Below are 21,618 nucleotides of genomic sequence, written 5' to 3'. Positions count from 1 at the left end.
CATTACTGCTGCAGATCCCAGTGCTCAAAGGGTCATGTAGCATCTTGATGCTGCCAGCAATCTGTCATCCAACAGATTATTAGCAGCCTTCTGTCAGCCATACTGCAGCCACTGGGATCACATTGTGTAGGGGTACAAGGAAAGGCAAGGGCACCCTCAAGTCTGGTGCTAAGGAAATGCAAGAGAGTGAACAGTTGGTTTTTGTTTGTTTAATTGGATGTGTTGCTGGATAATGATGTTATGAGGTGGTTTATGTTGGTGGCTTTTATTATTGGATAGTAGCCAAGGGGACACTGTGGCATCTCAGATGGATGCACTGATTGGGAATGATGGATCCTTGTTGGTCTAAGGATGTTGCACCAATGAAATTGGAGCCTGACAATCCACAGTCTCACAGACACTCTGGTTAAAAGGGCTTCAGGGTGGCTCCAGATCTGCCTCTTCCTGTTCCTTCTCCGCCTTTCTCTATGCAAAGCTTCCTCTCTCTGCATCCATGGTTCCATGTCCTGGATGACGTTGCAGACCAAGAGGCACTGCAGCCACAGCCCCCTACTTGGTTCAGGTATTACCCTGTCCTTCCTGACTGTAACCATCAACTCTCAAACCCCAACTCCAACAACGCTCCACACAGTGCTTCCACTAACTGCGGCAAAGTGAAAATAATTCAAAATAACTGTCCTTTAAGTAGCACTGGTGCTGTGCTCATCTTACAGCTCGGTGCTTGCTTCTGGCAGAGTGCTGCACAAATCCATAGCCTTGACCTTCATGGTCCAAAATTGGAAGTCCTGCATCACATCAGCCAGCCCGGCTGTGTGGCATCAGGATGTTGTCCCTTCCCTTGCTTTTGGTGTACACAGGGGACGCCTGTGTGGCACACTGGACACACCTCCAGGAGGGCACAAGGCTCACCTAGTGCCAACGAAGATGAAATTCTCAGCCGCCATATTTTGTAGACAGCAGTTTGGTAAGACAAGCATTTTCACTCATAAGGTTGGCTCTAACTCAATTCTAATACACCATAACCTCTCCGGTCTGGAATTCTATTGTTCAGAAATACTGGTTGTCTGGAAATGTTTTGAGCAGAGCTATTAACTCATGGCATCACTTTAATACAGTGCTTTGGGAGCAGAAACATGCATTTGGATAAGTAAAACATTTTTATTACTGCTTTATAATGTTTTATTCAGGTAAATATGTATATCCACAGTGTTTTCTGGTTCACACACTTGTAGTTGGACAATCTAACGTTACTCTATAATCCAGAAAATTCCAAAACCCAGAAATGACTTGGTCCGATGCATTCCAGATTGGTGAGATTACAGTGTATTGGGATCTATTCTTCCATTTGCTATCCTTCAGCCACTGGAAACGGTTTCTCCTTATTTACACTATCAAAACCATTCATGCTTTTGAATACCTTTATTAAATCTCATCTTAACCTTCTCTGCTCTAAGGAGAACAATCCCAGCTTCTCCAGTCTCTCCACATTAACTGAAGTCCCTCATCCCTGGAACCATTTTACTAAGTCTCCCCTGCGCCCACTCCAGGGCCTTGATATCCCATTTCAAGCATGGTATTCAGAACTGAACAGAGTCTCCAGCTGAAGCCGAACCAATGTTTTATCAAAAAAAGGCATCAAAAGTTTAGCGTAGCTCCCTTGCTTTTGTAGTTTATTTCTTTATTTATAAAGCCACTTGACCTGCTGCCTTCAAAGATTTGTGCACCTACATCCTCACGTCTCTCTGTTTCTGCACCCCCTTTAAAATTGTACCATTTTGCCCTTATTGCCTTTCTTCATTCTTCCTACTAAAATATATCACTTCACACATCTCTACATTGGGTTTCAACCTCCATTTATCTGCCCAATTTACCAGGCAGTCTATGTCCTTCTGAAGTCTAATACTGTCCCCCTCATTGCGTATTACATTTCTGTGTTTCGTATCATCTGCTAATTTTGAAATTATGCTCCCTATTCCCAAGTCATCAATAAAAAGCAAAACATTGTTGGTCCTAAAACTGACTGCTGGGGGACACCTTTGCACATGTTTCTCCAGTCTAAAATAATATGACCAATCACCACTACCCTCTGCTTTCTGTCCCTTTGCCAATTTATATCCATGCTGCCACTGTCCGTTTAATCCTATGGAATTTCATTTTGTTAACAAGTCTATTATATACCTTGTCAAACACCTTTAGAAATTTCATATACACACACAATGTAAACCACATTCCCGCCATCAACCACCTTCATTACTTCATCAAAGAACTCAATCAAGTTAGTCGACCATGATTTGTCTTTAAAAGTCCATGCTAACTTTCATGTACTTTCCAAATTTTGTCCTGGATTATTGTCTCTAAAAGTTTCCCCAGCACAGATGTTAGGGTGACTGGCCCGCAGTTGCCAGGTTTATTCCTCTTCCCTTTATTGAACAGCGGTGTAACAATACTCAGCTACTGACCTCATTACAGCCTTGGTTCAAACATGGACAAAAGAGCTGAACTCCTGAGGTGAGGTGAGAGTGACTGCCCTTGATATCAAGGCAGCATTTGACCGAGTGTGGCATCAAGGAGCCCTAGCAAAACTGGAGTCAATGGGAATCAGGGGAAAACTCTCCACTGGTTGAAGTCATACCCAGCACAAAGGAAGATGGTTGTGGCTGTTAGAGATCAGGCATCTCAGCTCCAGGATATCACTGCAGGAGTCCCTCCGGGCAGTGTCCTTGGCCCAACTATCTTCATCTGCTTCATCAATGACCTTCCTTCCATCATAATGTCAGAAGTGGGGATGTTCGCTGATGATTGCACAATGTTCAGCACCATTCGCGACTCCTCAGATCAGATACTGAAGCAGTCCATGTCCAAATGCAGCAAGACCTGGACAATGTCCCGGCTTGGGCTGACAAGTGGCAAGTAGGATTTGCACCACACAAGTGCCAGGCAATGACCATCTCCAACAAGAGAGAATCCAACCATTGCCCCTTGATGTTCAATGGCATTACCATCACTGAATCCCCCACTATCAACATCCTGGAATAGCCATATAAATACTGTGGCTACAAGAGCAGGTCTGAGGCTAGGAATTCTGTGACGAGTAACTCACCTCCTGACTCCTCAAAGCCTGTCCACCATCTACAGGACACAAATCAGGAGAATGATGGAATACTCCCCACTTGCCTGGATGAGTGCAGCTTCCACAACACTCAAGAAGCTCGACACCATTCAGGACAAAGCAGCCCCGCTTGATTGGCACCCCATCCACAAACATTCACTTGCTCCACCACCGCTGCACAGTAGCGGCAGTGTGTACCACCTACAAGTTGCACTGCAGGAATTCACCAAGGTTCCTTCAACAGCACCTTCCAAACCCCACAACCACTGCCATCTAGAAGGATAAAGGCAGCAGACACATGGGAACACCACCACCTGGAAGTTCCCCTCCAAGTCACTCACCATCCTGGCTTGGAAATATATCGCCATTCCTTCACTGTTGCTGGGTCAAAATCCTGGAACTCCCTCCCTAACAGCACAGTGGGTGTACCTACACCACAGGGACTGCAGCGGTTCAAGAAGGCAGCTCAACACCACCTTCTCAAGGGCAACTAGGGATGGGCAATAAATGCTGGCCCAGCCAGCGAAGCCCACACCCCATGAATGAATTTTAAAAATTGCAATCCTCCAGCCCTCTGGCATTACACTATATTTAAGAAGGATTGGAAGATTGTGGCCAGAGCCTCTGTAATTTCAACCCTTATTATGTTATCTGATATTGAGTCAGAGGAGATAACTGATGTTATCCTCCAAAAGAAAGATATGTAACCTTCACTGCTCACATTCAATTATTTTTAACATAAACCTTTAATAAAGATTTTCAAAAGCATGAGTGGTTTTGATAGAGTCAATAAGGAGAAACTGCTTCCAGTGGCTGAAGGATAGCATGGTGATATTGCTAGTGGGCTAGCAATCCAGAGGCCTGGGCTAATGCTCTGGTGACATGAGTTCAAATCCCACCATAGCAACCGGGGGAATTTAAATTAAATTAATGATTAAATCTGGTATAAAATGCTGGTCTCATTAAGAACAATCATGAAACTATTGGATTGTTGTAAAAGCACTTCCAGGAAGAACTCTGCCATCCTTACCTGGTCTGGCCAACATATGACCTGATGACTTAACTTCTCTCCAAAATGGCTGAGCAAGTCACTCAGCTCACCACCCTGGAGTTCGGGATGGGCAATAAATGCTGGCCTTGCCAGCAATGCTCACATCCCAAGAACAAAGGAAATAAAGTAACCTGTGGGCACCGCTTAAGGTGATTGGCAAAAGAATCAGAGATGACACAAGGAAGCATTTTTCACGCGGTGAATTGTTGTGATCTGGAACACGCTGCTGATGAGGAAGCAGATTCAGTCATTTCTAACGTGAACTGGAGAAATACACAAAGGAAAAACAATTCACAGTGAGGAGTGCGACTAATTGCCAGGGAGCTGACACAGGCACGATGGACTGAATGGCCTCCTTCATTGAATTCTATAATCCAATGATAACTAATTCCTATTCTGCAAATGCAAGGTCAAGGTAAGAGCCTTGAACCAAAAACTGTTCTCCGTTCCATCCTGTCCAAATGGTTACAAAATAAATGAAGCAATGCTTATACACGTCCATATTTTAAGTGGCCAGTACTGGCTCTCAATGAAGAGTTTAATTTTCATGGGATCATTGATACAGAAAGAACTGTTTCTCTTGCAAATTGTTTATCCACAGCTAACTTATTTTGTGGGAATTCCCATTACCCCCAAACCCAACCAGAAAACATTACAAAAGAGCATATCACATTGCACTATTATACCAAAAACCTGCTACTGAGTACACCAACACATCATAATTCATAAAATATTAACCATTTGAGAAATACATTGAACTGCAAACACACGTAAAAACGTGATTGAACAATGTGCACATTTTAAACTAATCACCTGTGCAAACCTATCCTGCATTGACTGACTGGAACTACAGAACTGGTCACTTCCACAACTCACCACCAGGTCACTTGTACCCAATTAGAGGTAGACTAATACGATTTAGCACATAACTAAACAACGGAAAGTACTGGTGCGTGTCTGGTGAACTATAATTGTGTTGGTAACTTAAACGGCTGTCCATACGGAATTATTTATACATTTCTCTCAAAACACAGCAGAGCTGTACCGTATTAGCACTGCGTCTGTATATGATACATTTGTTTGCTTTGTTAAGACAGTTTACAGAAATTTCACACTGAAATGCACCCTCCTTACTTTATAAATATTATCCAAAGAATATGGAGATACTGGAGTTTAAACCGTGTTAAATGATATTCATAACGAATGTGTCTCAAATGCATTTGTATCAAATACTTTTGTCTGTTTTTAAAATAACTGGATTAATCCCCACATTAAATTGTCAGGGCAAACAAATCCATATAAGCTTCTAATGTTTTCATTACTAATGCCACACTGGGCAATTTCAACTCAATTGTGTCTACATTAAGGCTTGGCGTTTTTATTCTTGTGTGTAGACAGTTATAATTTGTCCATTGCTGATGTTTCAGAAGAATATCCTGTGATATTGCAGCCTAGGTGAACATCTCCTTGTTGATCCACATCAGGCTGCGAGTCTCATTGGGTTTGCATTCGTACTCGATGCTGCCAAAGCTGTTTCCCCATTGGCAGTGGTCGCGCTTGTGATAATTGTAGAACTTCACTTGCCACACTGTCTCAAAGGTGCCAATGTTGTCGAACTGGAGAAGGGAAGGGGAGAGAAAAGAATTGCAGTTTGATTCAAGTTCACTGGAATATTAGCCTCATAGCCAAATCAGATTTCAAGATTCTCAACCCTCGATCTCGGCATTATCAGAATGAGCCATCTTACTTGAATGACTCAATTTTCCTAGAATAATTAATGTCGCCGGCCCTGCTGAATCAATCTGACTCAGAATCAGAAAAGCCACTGTCCTGGAACTCTTGTGTGTTTCGTTTTGCATTGACAGTGGTTTTTGTGCGAACCTGTAGTCCATGTGAAACAATCCTGAGCCAGTGCTAAATTTCTCTGTGTTTTACCTTTGATATTATGGCAGCTGCTGTGAGGCTTCAGCTCGAATTATGGCCAACCATCCCCTCCGAGCAGGCAGCAGGGGAGAGAACGTCAGCTTTATTTACAGTAAATCTGCATTCATACAATAATCAAGTGTTATTTTTGGGTGTAACAGTTAAGAGAAATGCAAGGATTAAATCAATGAGCCCCTTTTAACAAGTCCCAGCCTCGAAATCCCATAACATTGAAAACCAGTGTGTGGGGGTTGGGGGGGGGAGGTGGGTGAAGCGGGGAAACGGCGTTGGTGGCAGAGAGTGTGGTGCAGAGGTGGCCAGAGCGTGTGGTGCAGGGGTGTCAGGGAGAGTGGTGCAGGGAGGCAAAGAGAGTGGTGCAGGGGGGCAGAGTGAGTAGTGCAGGGGGGCAGAGAGAATGGTGCAGGGGGGCAGAGAGAGTGGTGAAGGGAGGCAGAGAGTGTGGTGAAGGGGGGCAGAGAGTGTGTTGCAGGGGGCAGAGAGTGGTGCAGGGGGGCAGAGAGAGTGGTGCAGGAGGCAGAGAGAATGATGCAGGGGGGCAGAGAGTGTGTTGTGGGGGCAGAGAGAGTGGTGCAGGGGGCAGAGAGAGTGTGGTGCAGGGGGCAGAGAGAGTGTAGTGCAGGGGGCAGAGAGAGTGTGGTGCAGGGGGCAGAGAGAGTGGTGAAGGGGGCAGAGAGAATTCTGAAGGGGGGCAGAGAGAGGTGCAGGGGGGCAGAGAGAGTGGTGCGGGGGGCAGAGAGAGTGGTGCAGGGGGGCACAGAGAATGGTGAAGGGGGGCAGAGAGAGTGGTGAAGGGGGGCAGAGAGTGTGGTGCGGGGGGCAGAGAGAGTGGTGAAGGGGGCAGAGAGGTGCAGGGGGGCAGAATGAGTAGTGCAGGGGGGCAGAGAGAATGGTGCAGGTCGGCAGAGAATGGTGCAAGGGGGCACAGAGAATGGTGAAGGGGGGCAGAGAGAGCGGTGCTCAGGTCTGTACGTTCACATGGCCACAGGCACCATGTTCGATTAATGCTGCCAGCTCTTTATCGTGAGCCAGGTGTGCAGCCAGCCAACCATTCATTGCTATTCATTGGCTGTGCGCCTGGTGTTGGGGTGGGAAATTGGGCTCATCTGGTGCAACTTATAGGAAGCTAGCGCCTCCTAAAGGGGTGGTGCATTCTGGCTGCAGACAGCAGTGAAACGTTATGTGAAAAAATGGCTTTAAAGAAATCCAGAGAAGGCAGCCACATTCCTTTGTGTAGCATGAGTGGCCCTAGTGCAGGCAGTGGACATGAGGACGGGGATCCTGTTCTCTCTCAAGGGAGCAGAAAGTCCTCTAGGTGTTGCATATTGCACTTAGAACACTTAACACAAGCTCAACTGCAGCCATTATTGGACTAACATTATTTACACCTCCCAACAGAGAGGGCAGCAGAGAGGCAGTATAATAAAATGCTCAGCTCTTACAGTATTCTACAGCAGGCAGTGCCAGTGAGAAGGGATCACTAAGGATGTCAATGCCAATAGCTTAGCTCCCAGTAAATGGACCTCAGTGGTTCAAGAAGACAGCTCACCACCACCTTCTCAAGGGCAATTAGGGATGGACAATAAATGTTGGCCTAGCCAGCGACACCCACATCCCTTGAATGAATACAAAAATGTGGCTGCCAAAAGAATTTCAGTAACTCGGCATTTAACGACCTCACCAGAGGTGTCAGGGTAAGAATCTCATTGCAGTCTTCACTTTACCACTTCTCAACGTCCACAGGAAATACATACTATTCAACCATGACAGGCACATTCTCAAAATATCTCACAGGGATATCATTAATGCACTTGTGGGAACAAGTTCATCAAACTTGCAGCAGGAGCCTGAGAAGGGAGGAGGCCAATCGCGCCTGCTCATCCACTCCCCTTCCGGAAGAAAAGGTACTGGGCATCACAGAATTGTTACTGCATACAAGGAGGCCATTTGGCCCATTGTGTCAGCACTGCCTCTCCGAATGAGCAATTCACATAGTGCATTCTCCCACCATCTCCCTAGAACCCTGCACATTCAACCTTTTTAAATAGCAGTCTAATTTTCTTTTAAATCCTTCAGTTGAACCTGCCTCTGTCACACTTTCAGGCAGTGCATTCCAGACCTTAACCACTCGCTGCGAGAAAAAGCTTTTCTTCGTGTCGTTTTTGCTTCTTTTGCCAATTACTTTAAATCTGTGCCCTCTCGTTCTCGATCCTTTCATGAGTGTGAACAGTTTCTCCCCATCTACTCTGTTCAGAACCCTCATGATTTTGAATACCTCTAGCAAATCTCCCCTCAGCCGCCTTTTTCCAAGGAAATGCACAGTAACACAGGGAGGGGAAGGGTAATGGTTGCAGCGTTGGAGGGGGCCATGTTCAGAGTTTCTTCACAACTCACCTCCTTTTTCCCTTCTCACACTTACAAAATGGGAAAACTTCAAGGCCCCTTCTTTCTGCCCAAGTGCCAGTGTTAATAATGGGCCTGGAATTTGTAATAATGATGAAACTCAGGATTTGGTAGCATTGCAACTGCGAAACTGACAGCAATTTCTGGAATCCGCACATGTGCAGTTAAACGCAGAAATCCAGAAATTGCTGTCAGTGATTTCCGCTCCTCCGTGGTGTACGCTGTTGAACTTCACGCTGACAGCAATCTTTAGATATCACTGAACTAAGCAGAACGTCCCCTTCTATCCTGTAACATCGCTGTTTAAATCCCTAAAAAAAGTTCTGTCTTGTTCATGAGATGTAACTGGACTTTTAACCACATACTAAGTCATAGCTACAACTGCTGTCACCATGGAAAATTAATTTTATATTTGTGTAATGTCACATCTTTGCATTCAGGCTTGGGCTGATAAGTGACAAATAACCTTTGCACCACATAAGTCCTGGGCAATGACCATCGCCAACAAGAGAGAATTGAACCATCGCCCCATGACATCCAATGGCATTACTATCATTGAATTCCCCACTATCAACATCATGGGGTTACCATTGACCAGCCATATAAATACTGCGGCTACAAGAGCAGGTCAGAGGCTGGGAATTCTGTGGCAAGTAACTCACCTCCTGAATCCCCAAAGCCTGTCCACCATCTACAAGGCACAAGTCAGGAGTGAGATGAATATTCTCCACTTGCCTGGATGAGTGCAGCTCCAACAACACTCAGGAAACTCGACACCATCCAGGACAAAGCAGCCCACTTGATTGGAACCCCGTCCACCATCTTCAACATTCAGTCCCTCCATCACTAGCGCACAGTGGCAGCAATGTGTACCATCTACAGGATGTACTGCAGCAACTTGCCAAGCCTCCTTTGACAGTACCTTCCAAACCTATGACCTCTACCACCTAGAAGGGCAAAGGCAGCAGACGCATGGTAACGCCACCACCTGCAAGTTCCCCTTCAAGTTGCAGACCATCCTGACTTGCAAATATATCGCCGTTCCTTCACTGTCACTGGGTCAAAATCCTGGAACTCCCTCCCTAACAGCACTGTGAGTGTACCTATACCAGAGGGACTGTAGCGGTTGAAGAGGGCAACTCACCATCATCTTCTCAAGGGCAATTAGGGATCGGCAACAATTGCTGGCCTTGCCAGTGATGCTCACACCCCACGAAATAATAAAAATAACTGTGCTAAAAATTGCTGTTTTTTAAGGTAATTCTTTTTAAAAGATTGTTTACAATATTCCACCTTCTAATGTATATGTCCCAATTTTCAATTTTTCTCTGTAAAATTTAATTGTAAGCGAAGGATAACCAGAACATTTTACTTCCTGGTTTGCTGCCTGTGACAATATTTGAATATGATTGGCTGCTTACAACGTTTGATGATATCACCATTGCTGGATGCCCGGAGATCCCCTTGACTTGACGCCAGTTTCAAACTGATGTCAGGAAAGGAGAAGTCCACGCCATTTCAGGGATCTCTGTAGGTAGCTTTCTTAGAGGTCAGCAACGAGTATCATCACTGCTGACTACAAAATCCAAGCCATCAACTACTGCACTTTGAAGACATGATGGAATCACACAATGAGCCATGAAAAATAATTCAATCCATCTCACCTCACTGAATCAAACTTAATGTAACCCATTACAATCCAAATTCATCATTTTATGACACTACTTTCTGCTCGTAACTAAGCACAGGCAGTAAACACAGCTCTTAGCTAACCAAGCTGAGCACCGCAATGTCACATCACACACAATGATTGTTGAAAATAAGCAAATGGATTCCTGACTGGAAAGAAATGTTGCATCATAAGCTGCTCAAAAAGGAACACATGGGAACACTTCAGTAACTATTGAAGGGTCCAATTTCTTTAGGGCCAGATTTGTACCTCGTTAGGTGGGCTTGGCGGGGACGGCCAGGAAGCTGACCGCCGCCCGCGATCGGGGCCGGACAGTGATTTCACACTGGTGGGCCAATTAAGGCCCGCCCAGCATGAATTGCACGCTGCAGCGCTCAGCGCTGCCTGTGTGTGTGGGGGGGGGGGAGAAAGGGGAGGAGGGCGAGTGGGGATCTTCGCGGGTACACTCAGGGAGATGAGTTTTGAAAATAAAGATTTTTAAAATGTTAAAAACATGTCCCCTCATGTGACCCTGTCACATGAACAGGGACATGTTATTAATGAAATGTTTACATTTTTATTTCATTTTTATTTGCTGTTGGAAACCTCATCCTGCTCATGGATGAGGTTTCCTAAAAAATGCAAAGGCCGCATGGCTTTTTTGCCTGCCCGTCGACCGTAGGCAAAAAATTAGATTCAATTATAACTTTAATAGGCCTTTTAAATGTCGGCGGGCGCACTGCTGACTCCCGTGCATGCCTGCCGACCGAAATATTGTATAGTGCACAATGAAGTCGGAACGCTCGCCCAATTTCATTGCGCGTCATTTTACGCTTGTTCGGGTCGGGCGCACGCCTGCCCAACGAGGTAAAAATTCTGGCCTGGGAAACAGTATACATTTCTCCAATTAAACCCTGCCAACAATAAAACTGTTATTAAATTTTAACAGGCCTTAGGTAAGTACTCCAACACGCTTTATGCATGTAATATGAAAAAGGTTTGTGAAATAAATGAATGCATTGAAAGCAAAGAGATATCTTCTGCAGTGCAGGTTACTTTTGCTTTCTCTTTCAAAGCTAACTACGGAGTGAATTGTTGTGATCTGGAATTCACTGCCTGAAAGGGCAATGGAGGAAGATTTGTTAATAGCTCTCAACAGGGAATTGGATAAATAGGACCATAGGACTTAGGAGCAGGAGCAGGCCATTCAACCATTCAAGCTGGCTCCACCATTCGATAAGATTGTGGCTGATCTGGTTGTGGTCTCAACTCCACATTCCTGTCTGCAACCACCTCCACCCCCCCCACACCCCCCCCCACCAATTACCCTTGTCTATCAAAAATCTATCTAACTCTGCCTTAAATACTTGAAGGGAAAAAAATTACAGGGCTCTGGGGAAAGGGGAGTGAGACAAATTGGATAGGCTGGCACAGGGATGATAGGCCAATTGGCTTCCTACCTGTGTTGTATCATTCCCTGACTCTAAAAGCTGATACCTCTCCCTAAATCTCTGACCACTCACCCTCAACTAAGAGGAAGCAATCTGTATGCTGTGTGCGAGAGTCCTAGAGGGTGGCAGTGATGGGAAAATGGCAGAGGGAATGTGACAGTGGTGGGTTAATAATGGCATTGAGCCTCTCTTCCAATAATGTCATCCACTAATTATCACTGACCCACATCTTGCAACCAGCATGGTGCTCCTTCCATGAAAAGCACATGCACTCCACTGTGCAAAAAACCATTCCAACCTCTTATCCCCTAGCTGCGTTTCACAATAAGTTCTATGTCATCTGGATCTGAAATGCTAGACCTGAAAAGGTGATGGAAGCAGATTCCATAAGTAGTTTTAAAAGGAAGTAGGAGATGTTCTTGAAGATAAGGAACTTACAGATTTACAGACAAAAAGTGGGGATGTGGGACTTCGCAGTGTTGCACTTTCAAAGAGCTTTCAACAGGGAATTGGATAAATACTATAGCACCGGCATGATGGCCCGACTGGCCTCCTTCTGTACTGTTTCTATGATTCTAAGACAAAAAGCATTCTGCATCTGGCACTGCCAGCCCTTCATAGTTGGCTACAGAAACTGAACTGGACTAGCCATATAAACACTGTGGCTACAAGAGCAGGTCAGAGGCTAGGAAGTCTACGACGAGTACCTCACCTCCTCACTCCCCAAAGCCTGTCCACAAGCTCCCAGGCACAAGTCAGGAGTGTGATGGAATACTCTCCACTTGCCTGGATGAGTGCAGCTCCAAAAACACTCAAGAAGCTTGACATCATCCAGGACAAAGCATCCCGCTTGATTGGCACCCCATCCACAAACATTCATTCCCTCCACCACTGACGCACAGTGGCAGCAGTGTGTACCATCTACAAGATGCACTGCAGAAATTCACCAAGGCTCCTTAGACAGCATCTTCCAAACCCATGACCACTACCATCTAGAAGGACAAGGGCAGCAGACACATGGGAACACCATCACCTGCAAGTTCCCCTCCAAGCCACTCACCATCCTGACTTGGAAATGCATCATCATTCCTTCACGTCACTGGGTCAAAGTCCTGGAACTCCCTCCCTAACAGCACTGTGGATGTGCCTACACCACAGGGATTGCAGCGGCTCAAGAAGGCAATCACCACCATCTTCTCAAGGGGCAATTAGGGATGGGCATTAATGCTGGCCTTGCCAGTGATGCCCCACATCCTTTGAATGAATAAAAAAAATCATTCACATCTACCTCCCAAGCAGCAACTCAGAGAGGGGTAGTTAGCGTTAATTGTATATTAATTGTGTATAATTGTATGCGGGTGGTGACATTAACTGGTCACTTGTGCCCCTATAAATAAAACTGCTTCCCTAAATTGCTTAATTTGATGTTATTTTTTTATCTGTCCCCATTTTGTTCATTGAAACAAAAGCACAGACTGAAACAGTGGTTGTTGGGTTAGGAGGTATATGTTTGTAATGTGTAACTTTGTAAATAAGTGTAAAGATTGGCTCCAGTTCTATCCTTCACTAACTGGCTTTCTGGTATAGAACAGTAATACATTGAGCTGGAGGGGAGAAAGACATTGCTGGCCATAGAGATCTTTCAACTGAACAGCCTAAGGACCTGCTAGGCTGATTCTGCTGAGTGGCCGATTGCTCCTCAAAAAATTCTGTTTGATAATCCTCCTGTGTAAAACCTTGGGGTGTTTGGCTCCTTTAATGGTGTTGTTATTTAACTTAAAAATGTAGCCATCACAATCCCAAAGTTTCACCATCAATAATCTCTTGCAAATATCAAACTCTGTTTACTCACTTTACACAACTATTCATTATAGAAGAAAAACAGTGCTGGCCAACCATACTGGAGGCTCCTGGAGAAGACCAAAAGGTATGGGAAAAGAGTTCACAAGTTGGATTACAAACCATTTGGATAGGCGGAAATAGACAGCAAATACTAAGGGCAGTTTCTCAGACTGAGTATTGCTGAAAAAAGGGACATATTGAAGCTTTTCACATTTTTCCCCTTATATTGGTATTCTTGTGAAGTGTCCTGATGAGTGCAAGATAAAAAGCTTCGACATGTCTCTTTTTTTCAGCAATACTCAAGTTCTGTGCTACCAAATGGTTATTTCTCAGGCTGGTTGGAATTGGTTAGCAGTGTCCCACCAGGTTCTGTTCTGGGACCAGTCCTGTTCACATCAATCTGTGTACATCAACAATTTGGATTATGAGGTTAAAGGGAGTGGGTTTTAATTAGGAGGCAGTAGCAAATAGTTCTGAGGACCAACAAAAGATGCAAGCGAACATTGATGATAATGTGAAATAGACAAAACGTGACAGATGGAATTCAATGTCAGCAAGTATGACTTGGTACAATGTGGTTTAAGGCAGAGCTGGGTGATATGGTCAAGCAAAGGGATCGGGGCAGTTCAGGCTCAAAAGGGATTAGAGGCAACTCCTCGTGAATAAGGCCATAGAAAAATGGATGAAATATTGGATTTTATGTGTTCTATTTTTGTAACACTCACTGGTTAAGCTCACGGAGTCATTATGGAGCCTCACTGCCACACTTTATATTTCACCGAAAAAGTAAAAGTTAAAAGAAAATACAACCGTTTGCAAGTAAATGATTCACATTTCTCAGCATTACCTGCTTTTTGTCTTCTATTCTCCAAATCAAATAGCTTCAATGGCATAAATCGCTCTTCATAAATTAGGGATAATTAAAGCTTTCTCCTGGAATCTGCTGGGAAAATAGGTTCGGTATTGCCTTCATAACTCTAGGATCTCTGTAAACTCAGTTCAACCCAGACCAATGGGATAAAATTATCTTCTGTTCACTGGCTCTAAAGTCCTATGTAAAGTGGTCTTGCACCATCACTGCAAACACAGCTTCGTCAGCCCAGTAAACAGCCCCTGATTTTGCAATTAATTGGGCAATGTTACACAAAGGAGCTGGATGAAGGTTGTTGTGGAAAATGCTGTTTCATTAGGGAATATCTTTCTGAGGTTGGGGATGAGATACATTAGCACTCGGCGTCTAATCTTGAATCTGAAATTGCTTGATGCTGACACTATCTACTCGAAATGGAAAAAAAAAATCCATTTCATTGCATTAAGGACCTCAATTTAAAAAGCAGAAAATTAATTAAATGAAACCTTGCTCCTCTTCAAACCTATTTAAGTCTTGATTTATCAAGATGCATTTCCTTATATTGACTTGCATTGCAGCATAAAGAAATAGAAATTATACGAGTTTTATTACAGTCCAGTGCAGCTTTCAGTAGTAGAAAATGCCAAGACCATCATTATATTTGCTGCACCAGGTTGTAACAGCAGGCAGTCCGCTTTGCAAAAGGAAAGTACTGTTTCTCCTCCCCCAAAAAAGTATTTTCAGATTTTCAAGGAAATAATTGCTAAAAGGAAATGTCTCAAACTTATTGGAACATTCCCATTATGGTAGACTATAAGAGAAATATTTGCACATTTTTCAATTTAAATTATGAAGTGCAATGTCAAGCCTTACATAAAGGCAAAAATTCCTTAGCGCAGACTCTAAAAATATTAATGTTTTCCTGGCCCTGCAGGCAGCACGTCTCATAGTGCCCATGGATTCAATGACTTATAGCAGTCAGAAACCCTCACTATGCCGTCACTGTCACAAAATTCCATCTGTACTGACATGAAAAATCATTTCAAAGGCTCAGGAAAGAACCTATCTGTATAGATAATGCATCAAACAAATACCTCCCCCAATGCTCTGCATGATTAACAGCTCCTTGAGCTATGTTTTAAACTCTACCTCTACATACTATAACATACATATGTCTTCCTGCTTCCTTCCACAACCGCTCAGAAAGCAACCAGTGTACTGTACTCTTATCAGCCTTGGCAGCAAAAAAATGCAATGCCAAAAATCTCCACAAATTCCTCCATAGTTCAGTTTTACAAACTAAAAGCCCCTTTCTGCAGTGAGGCAACATATATTTAGTAGCTTCATGATCCTTCTACAATTGGGAATTGATGCTAGGTCAATTGTTAATTTTGAAACTGAGATTGACAGATTTTTGTTAGCCAAAGGGATCAAGGGGTTTGGGGCAAAAATGGGTATTTGGAGTTAGGCTGCAGTTCAGCTATGATCTTGTTAAGTGGCGGAATAGGCTCGGGGGGGATGAATGGCCTCCTCGACTGGTATCTTGGAGTTTCCATTCAATTGTCTTCAGAGTTCAGGAAATAATTATGCAGTTGTATATTTTGACAGTTTTATCTTCTGCTATTTATTTCCCCCAAGGACTAACTGAATTGAGTCAAGTTTATTGGAGTGAAGATTATACATGGTGGAGGAACAAAGGAGCAGAGGGAGGCCATTCAGCCCCTTGGACCTATTCTGTCATTCAATTAGGTCATGGCTGATCTGAATCCTAACTCCATGTGCTCGACTTGATTATGTAACCCTTTATTGCCCTTGTTAGCAAAACTCCATCAATCTCAGTTTTGAAATTTTCAGTTGACCCCAAGCCTCAACAATTTTTTGGGGGGAGAGTTCCAGATTTCCACTAGCCTTTCTTTGAAGAAGCTTCTTGACATCACCCCTCAGCGGCCTGACTCTAATTTCTAATTTGTGCCTGTTTGTTCTGGACTCCCCTGACCAGAGGAAATGGTTTCTCTCTCTCTCTATCTCTCTGTCCTATCAACTCCTTTGATCATCATCTGTTGAAAACAATGGGCTGGGTAGAACGAACAGCCTTCCAATTAACATTGCTAAAAGCATTTATCTAATCATGATCACATTGCTATTTCTGGGAGTTTGCTGTGGGCACATTGGCTGCTGTGTTTCTGACATTTAAGCAGTGACTACACTTCCAAAGTACTTCATTAGCTGTAAAGTGCTTTGCGATGTCTGGTGGTTGTGAAAGGTGCAATATAAATGCAAGTCTTTCATTCTTTACCACTTCAAATCTAATCTTCTTTAACCAGCAGCATTGATGGTGGGTTGTTTCAGGTCTTCTTTCAGGAGATTTCATCACAATGCTGCTAGGTCCATTTTGGCAGGAAGAATAAAAGAGAAGCTTATTATCTAAATGGTGAGAAATTGCAAAGCTCTGAGATTGAGGGATCTGGGTGTCCTAGTGTATGAATCACAAAAGACTAATGCAGATACAGCAAGTAATTAGGAAGGCTAATAGAATGTTATCATTTATTGAGAGGGGAATTGAATACAAAAGTAGGGAGGTTATGCTTCAGTTGTGCAGGACACTGCTGAGGCCACATCTGGAGTGCTGTGTACAGTACTGGTCTCCTTATTTAAGGAAGGATGTAAATGCGTTGGAAGCAGTTCAGAGAAGGTTTACTCGACTAATACCAGGAATGGATGGGTTGTCTTATGAGGAAAGGTTAGACAGGTTAAGCTTGTATTTGCTGGAGTTTAGAAGAGTAAGAGGCGACTTGATTGAAACCTTTAAGATCCCGAGGGATCTTGACAGGGTGGATATGGAGAGGATGTTTCCTCTTGTGGGAGAATCTAGAACTAGGGGTCACTGTTTAAAAATAAGGGGTCACTCATTTAAGACAGAGGTGAGGACAATTCTTTTCTCTCAGAAGGTTGTGAGTCTTTGGAATTCTTCTTCAAAAGGTGGTGGAAGCAGAGCCTTTTAATATTTTTAAGGCAGAGCTACATAGATTCTTGCTTAACAAGGGGGTGAAAGGTTATGGGGGGGGGGTGGGCGCAGGATTGTGGGTTTGAGGTTATAATCAGATCAGCCACGATCATATTGAGTGGCGGAGGAGGCTTGAAGGGCCGGATGGCCTACTCCTGCTCCTAATTTGTATGTTCGTATGCATGTTGATATGAAGGGTATAGGAGGTCTTGTTGCTTCCACTGTAGCGCTCTGAATTCAATGATCTCACTGAATATTGACAATGGTTATTTTAAGAATACAGAATCTCGCAAAATAATCAATGTAAAGGACAGCATCCTGCAGAATAGAAAATCCCTTAGGGAGCTGGAATGCTAAGGACCCGCAATTCCCAAGGTAACACCGAATGAAAATATCTGTCTATGTGAAAGGGAAACTGTTTCTCTTCAGTTCAACACTGCTTTTCCCTTAAGATTATGTTTTTTTCCCCCTGCTCTATCCCAAGCTGGCTTTAGTAAATGCCAAAGATTAAAATCAGAGACAATTAAACGAACACTATATCTGGATTGTACCTTTGAATCTTGTTTTTGTTTTACCTGGATATTGACTTGCAGGGGCTGGCGCTCCCCGCTTTTGGTGTGAGCCACTCCTTCAGTGTCGTAGACGCCGGTGTAATCCACTACTTGCGGGTCCCTCGATTTCTCTTCCAGGGCGATAGGCACTACACCGATCATCATGGACCTGCAATCAAACAAAAGGCGCTCCCTTCAGCCAATACTGCTTTTAGCAGCTTTAGGATTTAGCCACAAATCAATACGGCATGTGCAAATTAAAAAGCAACAAGATTTGAGATTATTGTGCATTTTGAGAAAGAACACGCCCCAACCAATCTGGGAGCCATATCTGTGCTGATCCTGACTTGTGCACAATGTCATTAATGAAGGCGAGGATATACATTACGCGTTTGGTAGGCAGAAATGGTAAATATTTAATGTCATAAAAAGAGGCTTTCTGCTTTAGCAAGATGGAGAGGGAGAAGGGAGTCTTTGTGCAGACGCTTCTGGTTCCAACCAATGGTACAAAGACCATCAGGAGGTTCACAGCTCGTCCTTATTCAATGCCTTTTGGCATCTACAGCCTAATTTACAACCTGCCTCGCACCTTCTGCCGTTTGTTGATAACCAACCATTGGATGTCGAACAACAGCAATTTGTGCAAATAAATACCCAACCAGATTAAGCATTTTAAAACAAAATATCTGTGAGAGGCAGTGTGGCATTTTTTTTTTTTTGCAATGTTTCTGTTATCAAACGAGAATCAAGATTTAACCGGTCCTCCAGAACTGTAGGAAGTGTTGATAATAATTAGAGAGAAGAGGTTAGCATCTCCTGCACGAAGCTCAGTAGTTCAAACCCTCAGGACAGATTACCCCAGGAACCCTGTCACCTTAAGCAAGGTTGCTGCCCAGGGACGGACAGGCGCAGTCTGCTGCGGGAAATTAAAACAATAAAGCATCGCACCATTTGAAAATAGCTGACTGTCCAAATCCACCGCCCACACACACACACAAGCGGCTCTGGAGACACTCTTTGCTCAGCAGTCTCGCCTTTGGTACTCACTTCGCTGACACTATCCCCGGCTTCAGCACGACGGTGACCTTGTACTTGGCTCCTGTGAGCAGTTTGATGGTCCGGTTCTGTCCGAATCGCTGGCCATCGACTTTGAAATACACCGGGCCGTCACCGGGTTGGATTTTCAGAGAGACGGCGATTCTCAGTAAACTGGGAATTTCGCCCATGATCGGGGACGCCTGGACGATAAGACGGGCGAATAGAAATAATGGGCGGCAAACAAAGCTTCTGGCTTCTTACCCCATAGGCAATGAAGCAGAGCCAGTAGAAATTCTTCAATATGTGCCGACTGTATAAGCAGGACTGCAAACATCAACCCGGCAGGGCTAAATCCACACTGATTGCAGGCATAATCCCTTGCTGCAATATACAGACGTCAGCACTACACTGACAGGACACTGCCTCATGAATTGCAATTCTTAGAAGCAGTAAACATGACATGGTGCATTTAATATCCTCATTTTTGACATTTTCTGAAAATGCAAAACCCGGTTACTTACAATACAACAATAGCAATTTGGGGGTAAGAGATTTATGAATGAATATTCACAGACCAATAAAATATATGTTAATGAAAATGTCCATTTCTCTCTCCACAGATGCTGCCCGACCTCCTCGGTGGTCCCCCGCATTTATTCTTTTTATTTCAGATTTCCAACATGCACAGTATTGAATATTTGTTAAATATAACCCTTTATAAACACAGAATCTTCCATTATATATCAATATCAAGTATTAAACATCCATAAATGAAGAACTTGCCCAAAGGTTGCCCAAATATTTTCTAAAAAGCTTTGATTTAGAGCTGATTTTCCAATCACATTTACAAAAGGTATATATTTACTACATTAAAGGCACTATATCAATGCAAATTGTTGTTGTTGCTTAGTTACAAGTCCTGAATGAACAATAGGTATATAGTTTTCTCTTCACCTCAACTCAGTATGGTCTGTTGTAATACATTTCCTTTTGATATGAATTTAGATAAATGAAGAGCACATATATATCAGTAAAAGCAATTACATAAAAGCTGCCTTTATAGCCCTGTCTTTGTCTAAATTCACTCTAGTCATATATATAATCCCAGGCCACATCTTTCAAACACCAATGGTTTGTACATGATTAGGGAATTAAATTCACGACCGATGTACGGCTTGGTTTTGAAAAATGCACGTGCATTTCCAAATGTCACTTAATCTTGAGTCTGTCCAACTCCAGGGTCGATTCCTCTTTACAAATCAAAAGCCTGGGTCAAATATTTTATCATTCTTTTAAGTCTATTCCAATTACAGTCATAATATCATGGCAAGAATCTGCATTTGTGCATAAACAGGGCAACTCATACTCTAGAAAGGAAGTGGGCATTTGCTCTTCATTTATCTAAATTCATATCAAAAGGAAATGTATTATAACAGACCATACTGAGTTGAGGTGAAAAGAAAACCATATATCTATTGTTCATTCAGGACTTGTAACTAAGCAACAACAACAATTTGCATTGATATAGTGCCTTTAATGTAGTAAAATATTCCAAAGTGCTTCACAGGGGGGACTTCACAGTGAACCTCATAAGAAGATATTAGGACAGGTGACCAAAAACTTGACCAAAGTTGAAGGCCTTAAGCAACATTTTAAAGGAGGAGAAAAAGTTAGAGAGATGGAGAGGTTAAGGGAAGGAATTGCAAGGCAAGCATGTGCTAGTAAGATCTATGCTGCATAAACCATGTGTGACAATGGTAGGGAGTGAATAATCCCTGTGAGAAAATAAAGTGAACTGTTGTGACAAACAGGAGCATTGGAGAAAAGTGTTATTTTACATAAGACAATGGCAGATAATCACTGAAGTAAAGAGGAAGGATATGATGGTCAATCTGTACAATAAGGTACAATGTTGTAAAATGTCCTGACAATAAACAACAGCATTACAATAAATTAGGGCAACTGAGAGGAGATTGCAGCAAATGCTTGTGATACAGAAAGGGACAGTAAATTCCTGGAATGAGAATGAACATTATAGTATATACCGACAAAGAGAATTGAAAAGAAATACTTGCATTTCTATAGCACCTTTCAAACCTCAGGACATCACAGCCAATGAAGTACTTTTTTGAGTGTGGTCAACTGTTTTAATGTAGAAACCATGGCAGCCAATTTGTGCACAGCAAGCTCCCACAAATATCAATGTGATACTGACGAGATCATCTGTTTTTTGTGCTGTTGATTGAGGGGTAAATATTGGCCAGGACTCTGGGGAAAACTCTTCTGCTCTTCTTCAAGATAGTGCCACTCTTTTGCATCCACCTGAGAGAGCAGACATGGCCTCAGTTTAACATCTCAAGAGCTGGCATCGTCAACTGTGTATCACTCAGCCAGTACTGCACAGGAATGTCAGCTATTGTGCTTGTACCTCTGGAGTGGGACTCGATCCCAATGTTTTAATTCAGAAGTAAGAGTACTACCCACTGAGTTACAGCTGACATCATTGAGCCACATTAAAGAGGAATATTGCAACAATGTGAAGCATTGCGATCAGCGATCAAAAGAGCCCTTGAATTGACAGCAAGTTGGAGTTCCTCAAATTCCCCTGGCGTATGCTCCAGCTCACTTAAGTGTGCTATGCTTCACCATGGGCTTTGTGCTACAACTTTCACATTGAGTATCACTGAAAAAAGACATGTCAAAGTGTTT

General features: G+C 43.3%; 1 protein-coding gene across 1 annotated transcript; it reads right to left on the bottom strand.

Moving 5' to 3' along the window:
• Positions 1-5,110: 5,110 nt before the first annotated feature.
• Positions 5,111-19,489, bottom strand: cnrip1b (cannabinoid receptor interacting protein 1b). The gene is made up of 3 exons (XM_078556485.1): positions 18,919-19,489; positions 17,896-18,040; positions 5,111-5,776 (listed from the first exon to the last, which is right to left on the bottom strand). Exons 1-3 carry the CDS (start codon positions 19,095-19,097, stop codon positions 5,612-5,614), a joined length of 489 nt encoding a protein of 162 aa, XP_078412611.1. The 5' UTR covers positions 19,098-19,489; the 3' UTR covers positions 5,111-5,611.
• Positions 19,490-21,618: the final 2,129 nt, after the last annotated feature.

Source organism: Cetorhinus maximus, chromosome 14, assembly GCF_964194155.1.
Source record: "Cetorhinus maximus chromosome 14, sCetMax3.hap1.1, whole genome shotgun sequence".
Taxonomy (NCBI): domain Eukaryota; kingdom Metazoa; phylum Chordata; class Chondrichthyes; order Lamniformes; family Cetorhinidae; genus Cetorhinus; species Cetorhinus maximus.
This window is presented reverse-complemented; position numbering and strand designations above follow the sequence as displayed.

Excerpts from the sequence above, each read along its gene's own strand:
- cnrip1b (XM_078556485.1), bottom strand. The coding sequence starts at position 19,097 with ATGGGCGAAATTCCCAGTTTACTGAGAATCGCCGTCTCTCTGAAAATC. Across the intron at positions 18,041-18,918 it reads CCGGGGATAGTGTCAGCGAA|GTCCATGATGATCGGTGTAG; the intron begins GTGAGTACCAAA and ends GTTTGATTGCAG. Across the intron at positions 5,777-17,895 it reads CCCTGCAAGTCAATATCCAG|TTCGACAACATTGGCACCTT; the intron begins GTAAAACAAAAA and ends TCCCTTCTCCAG.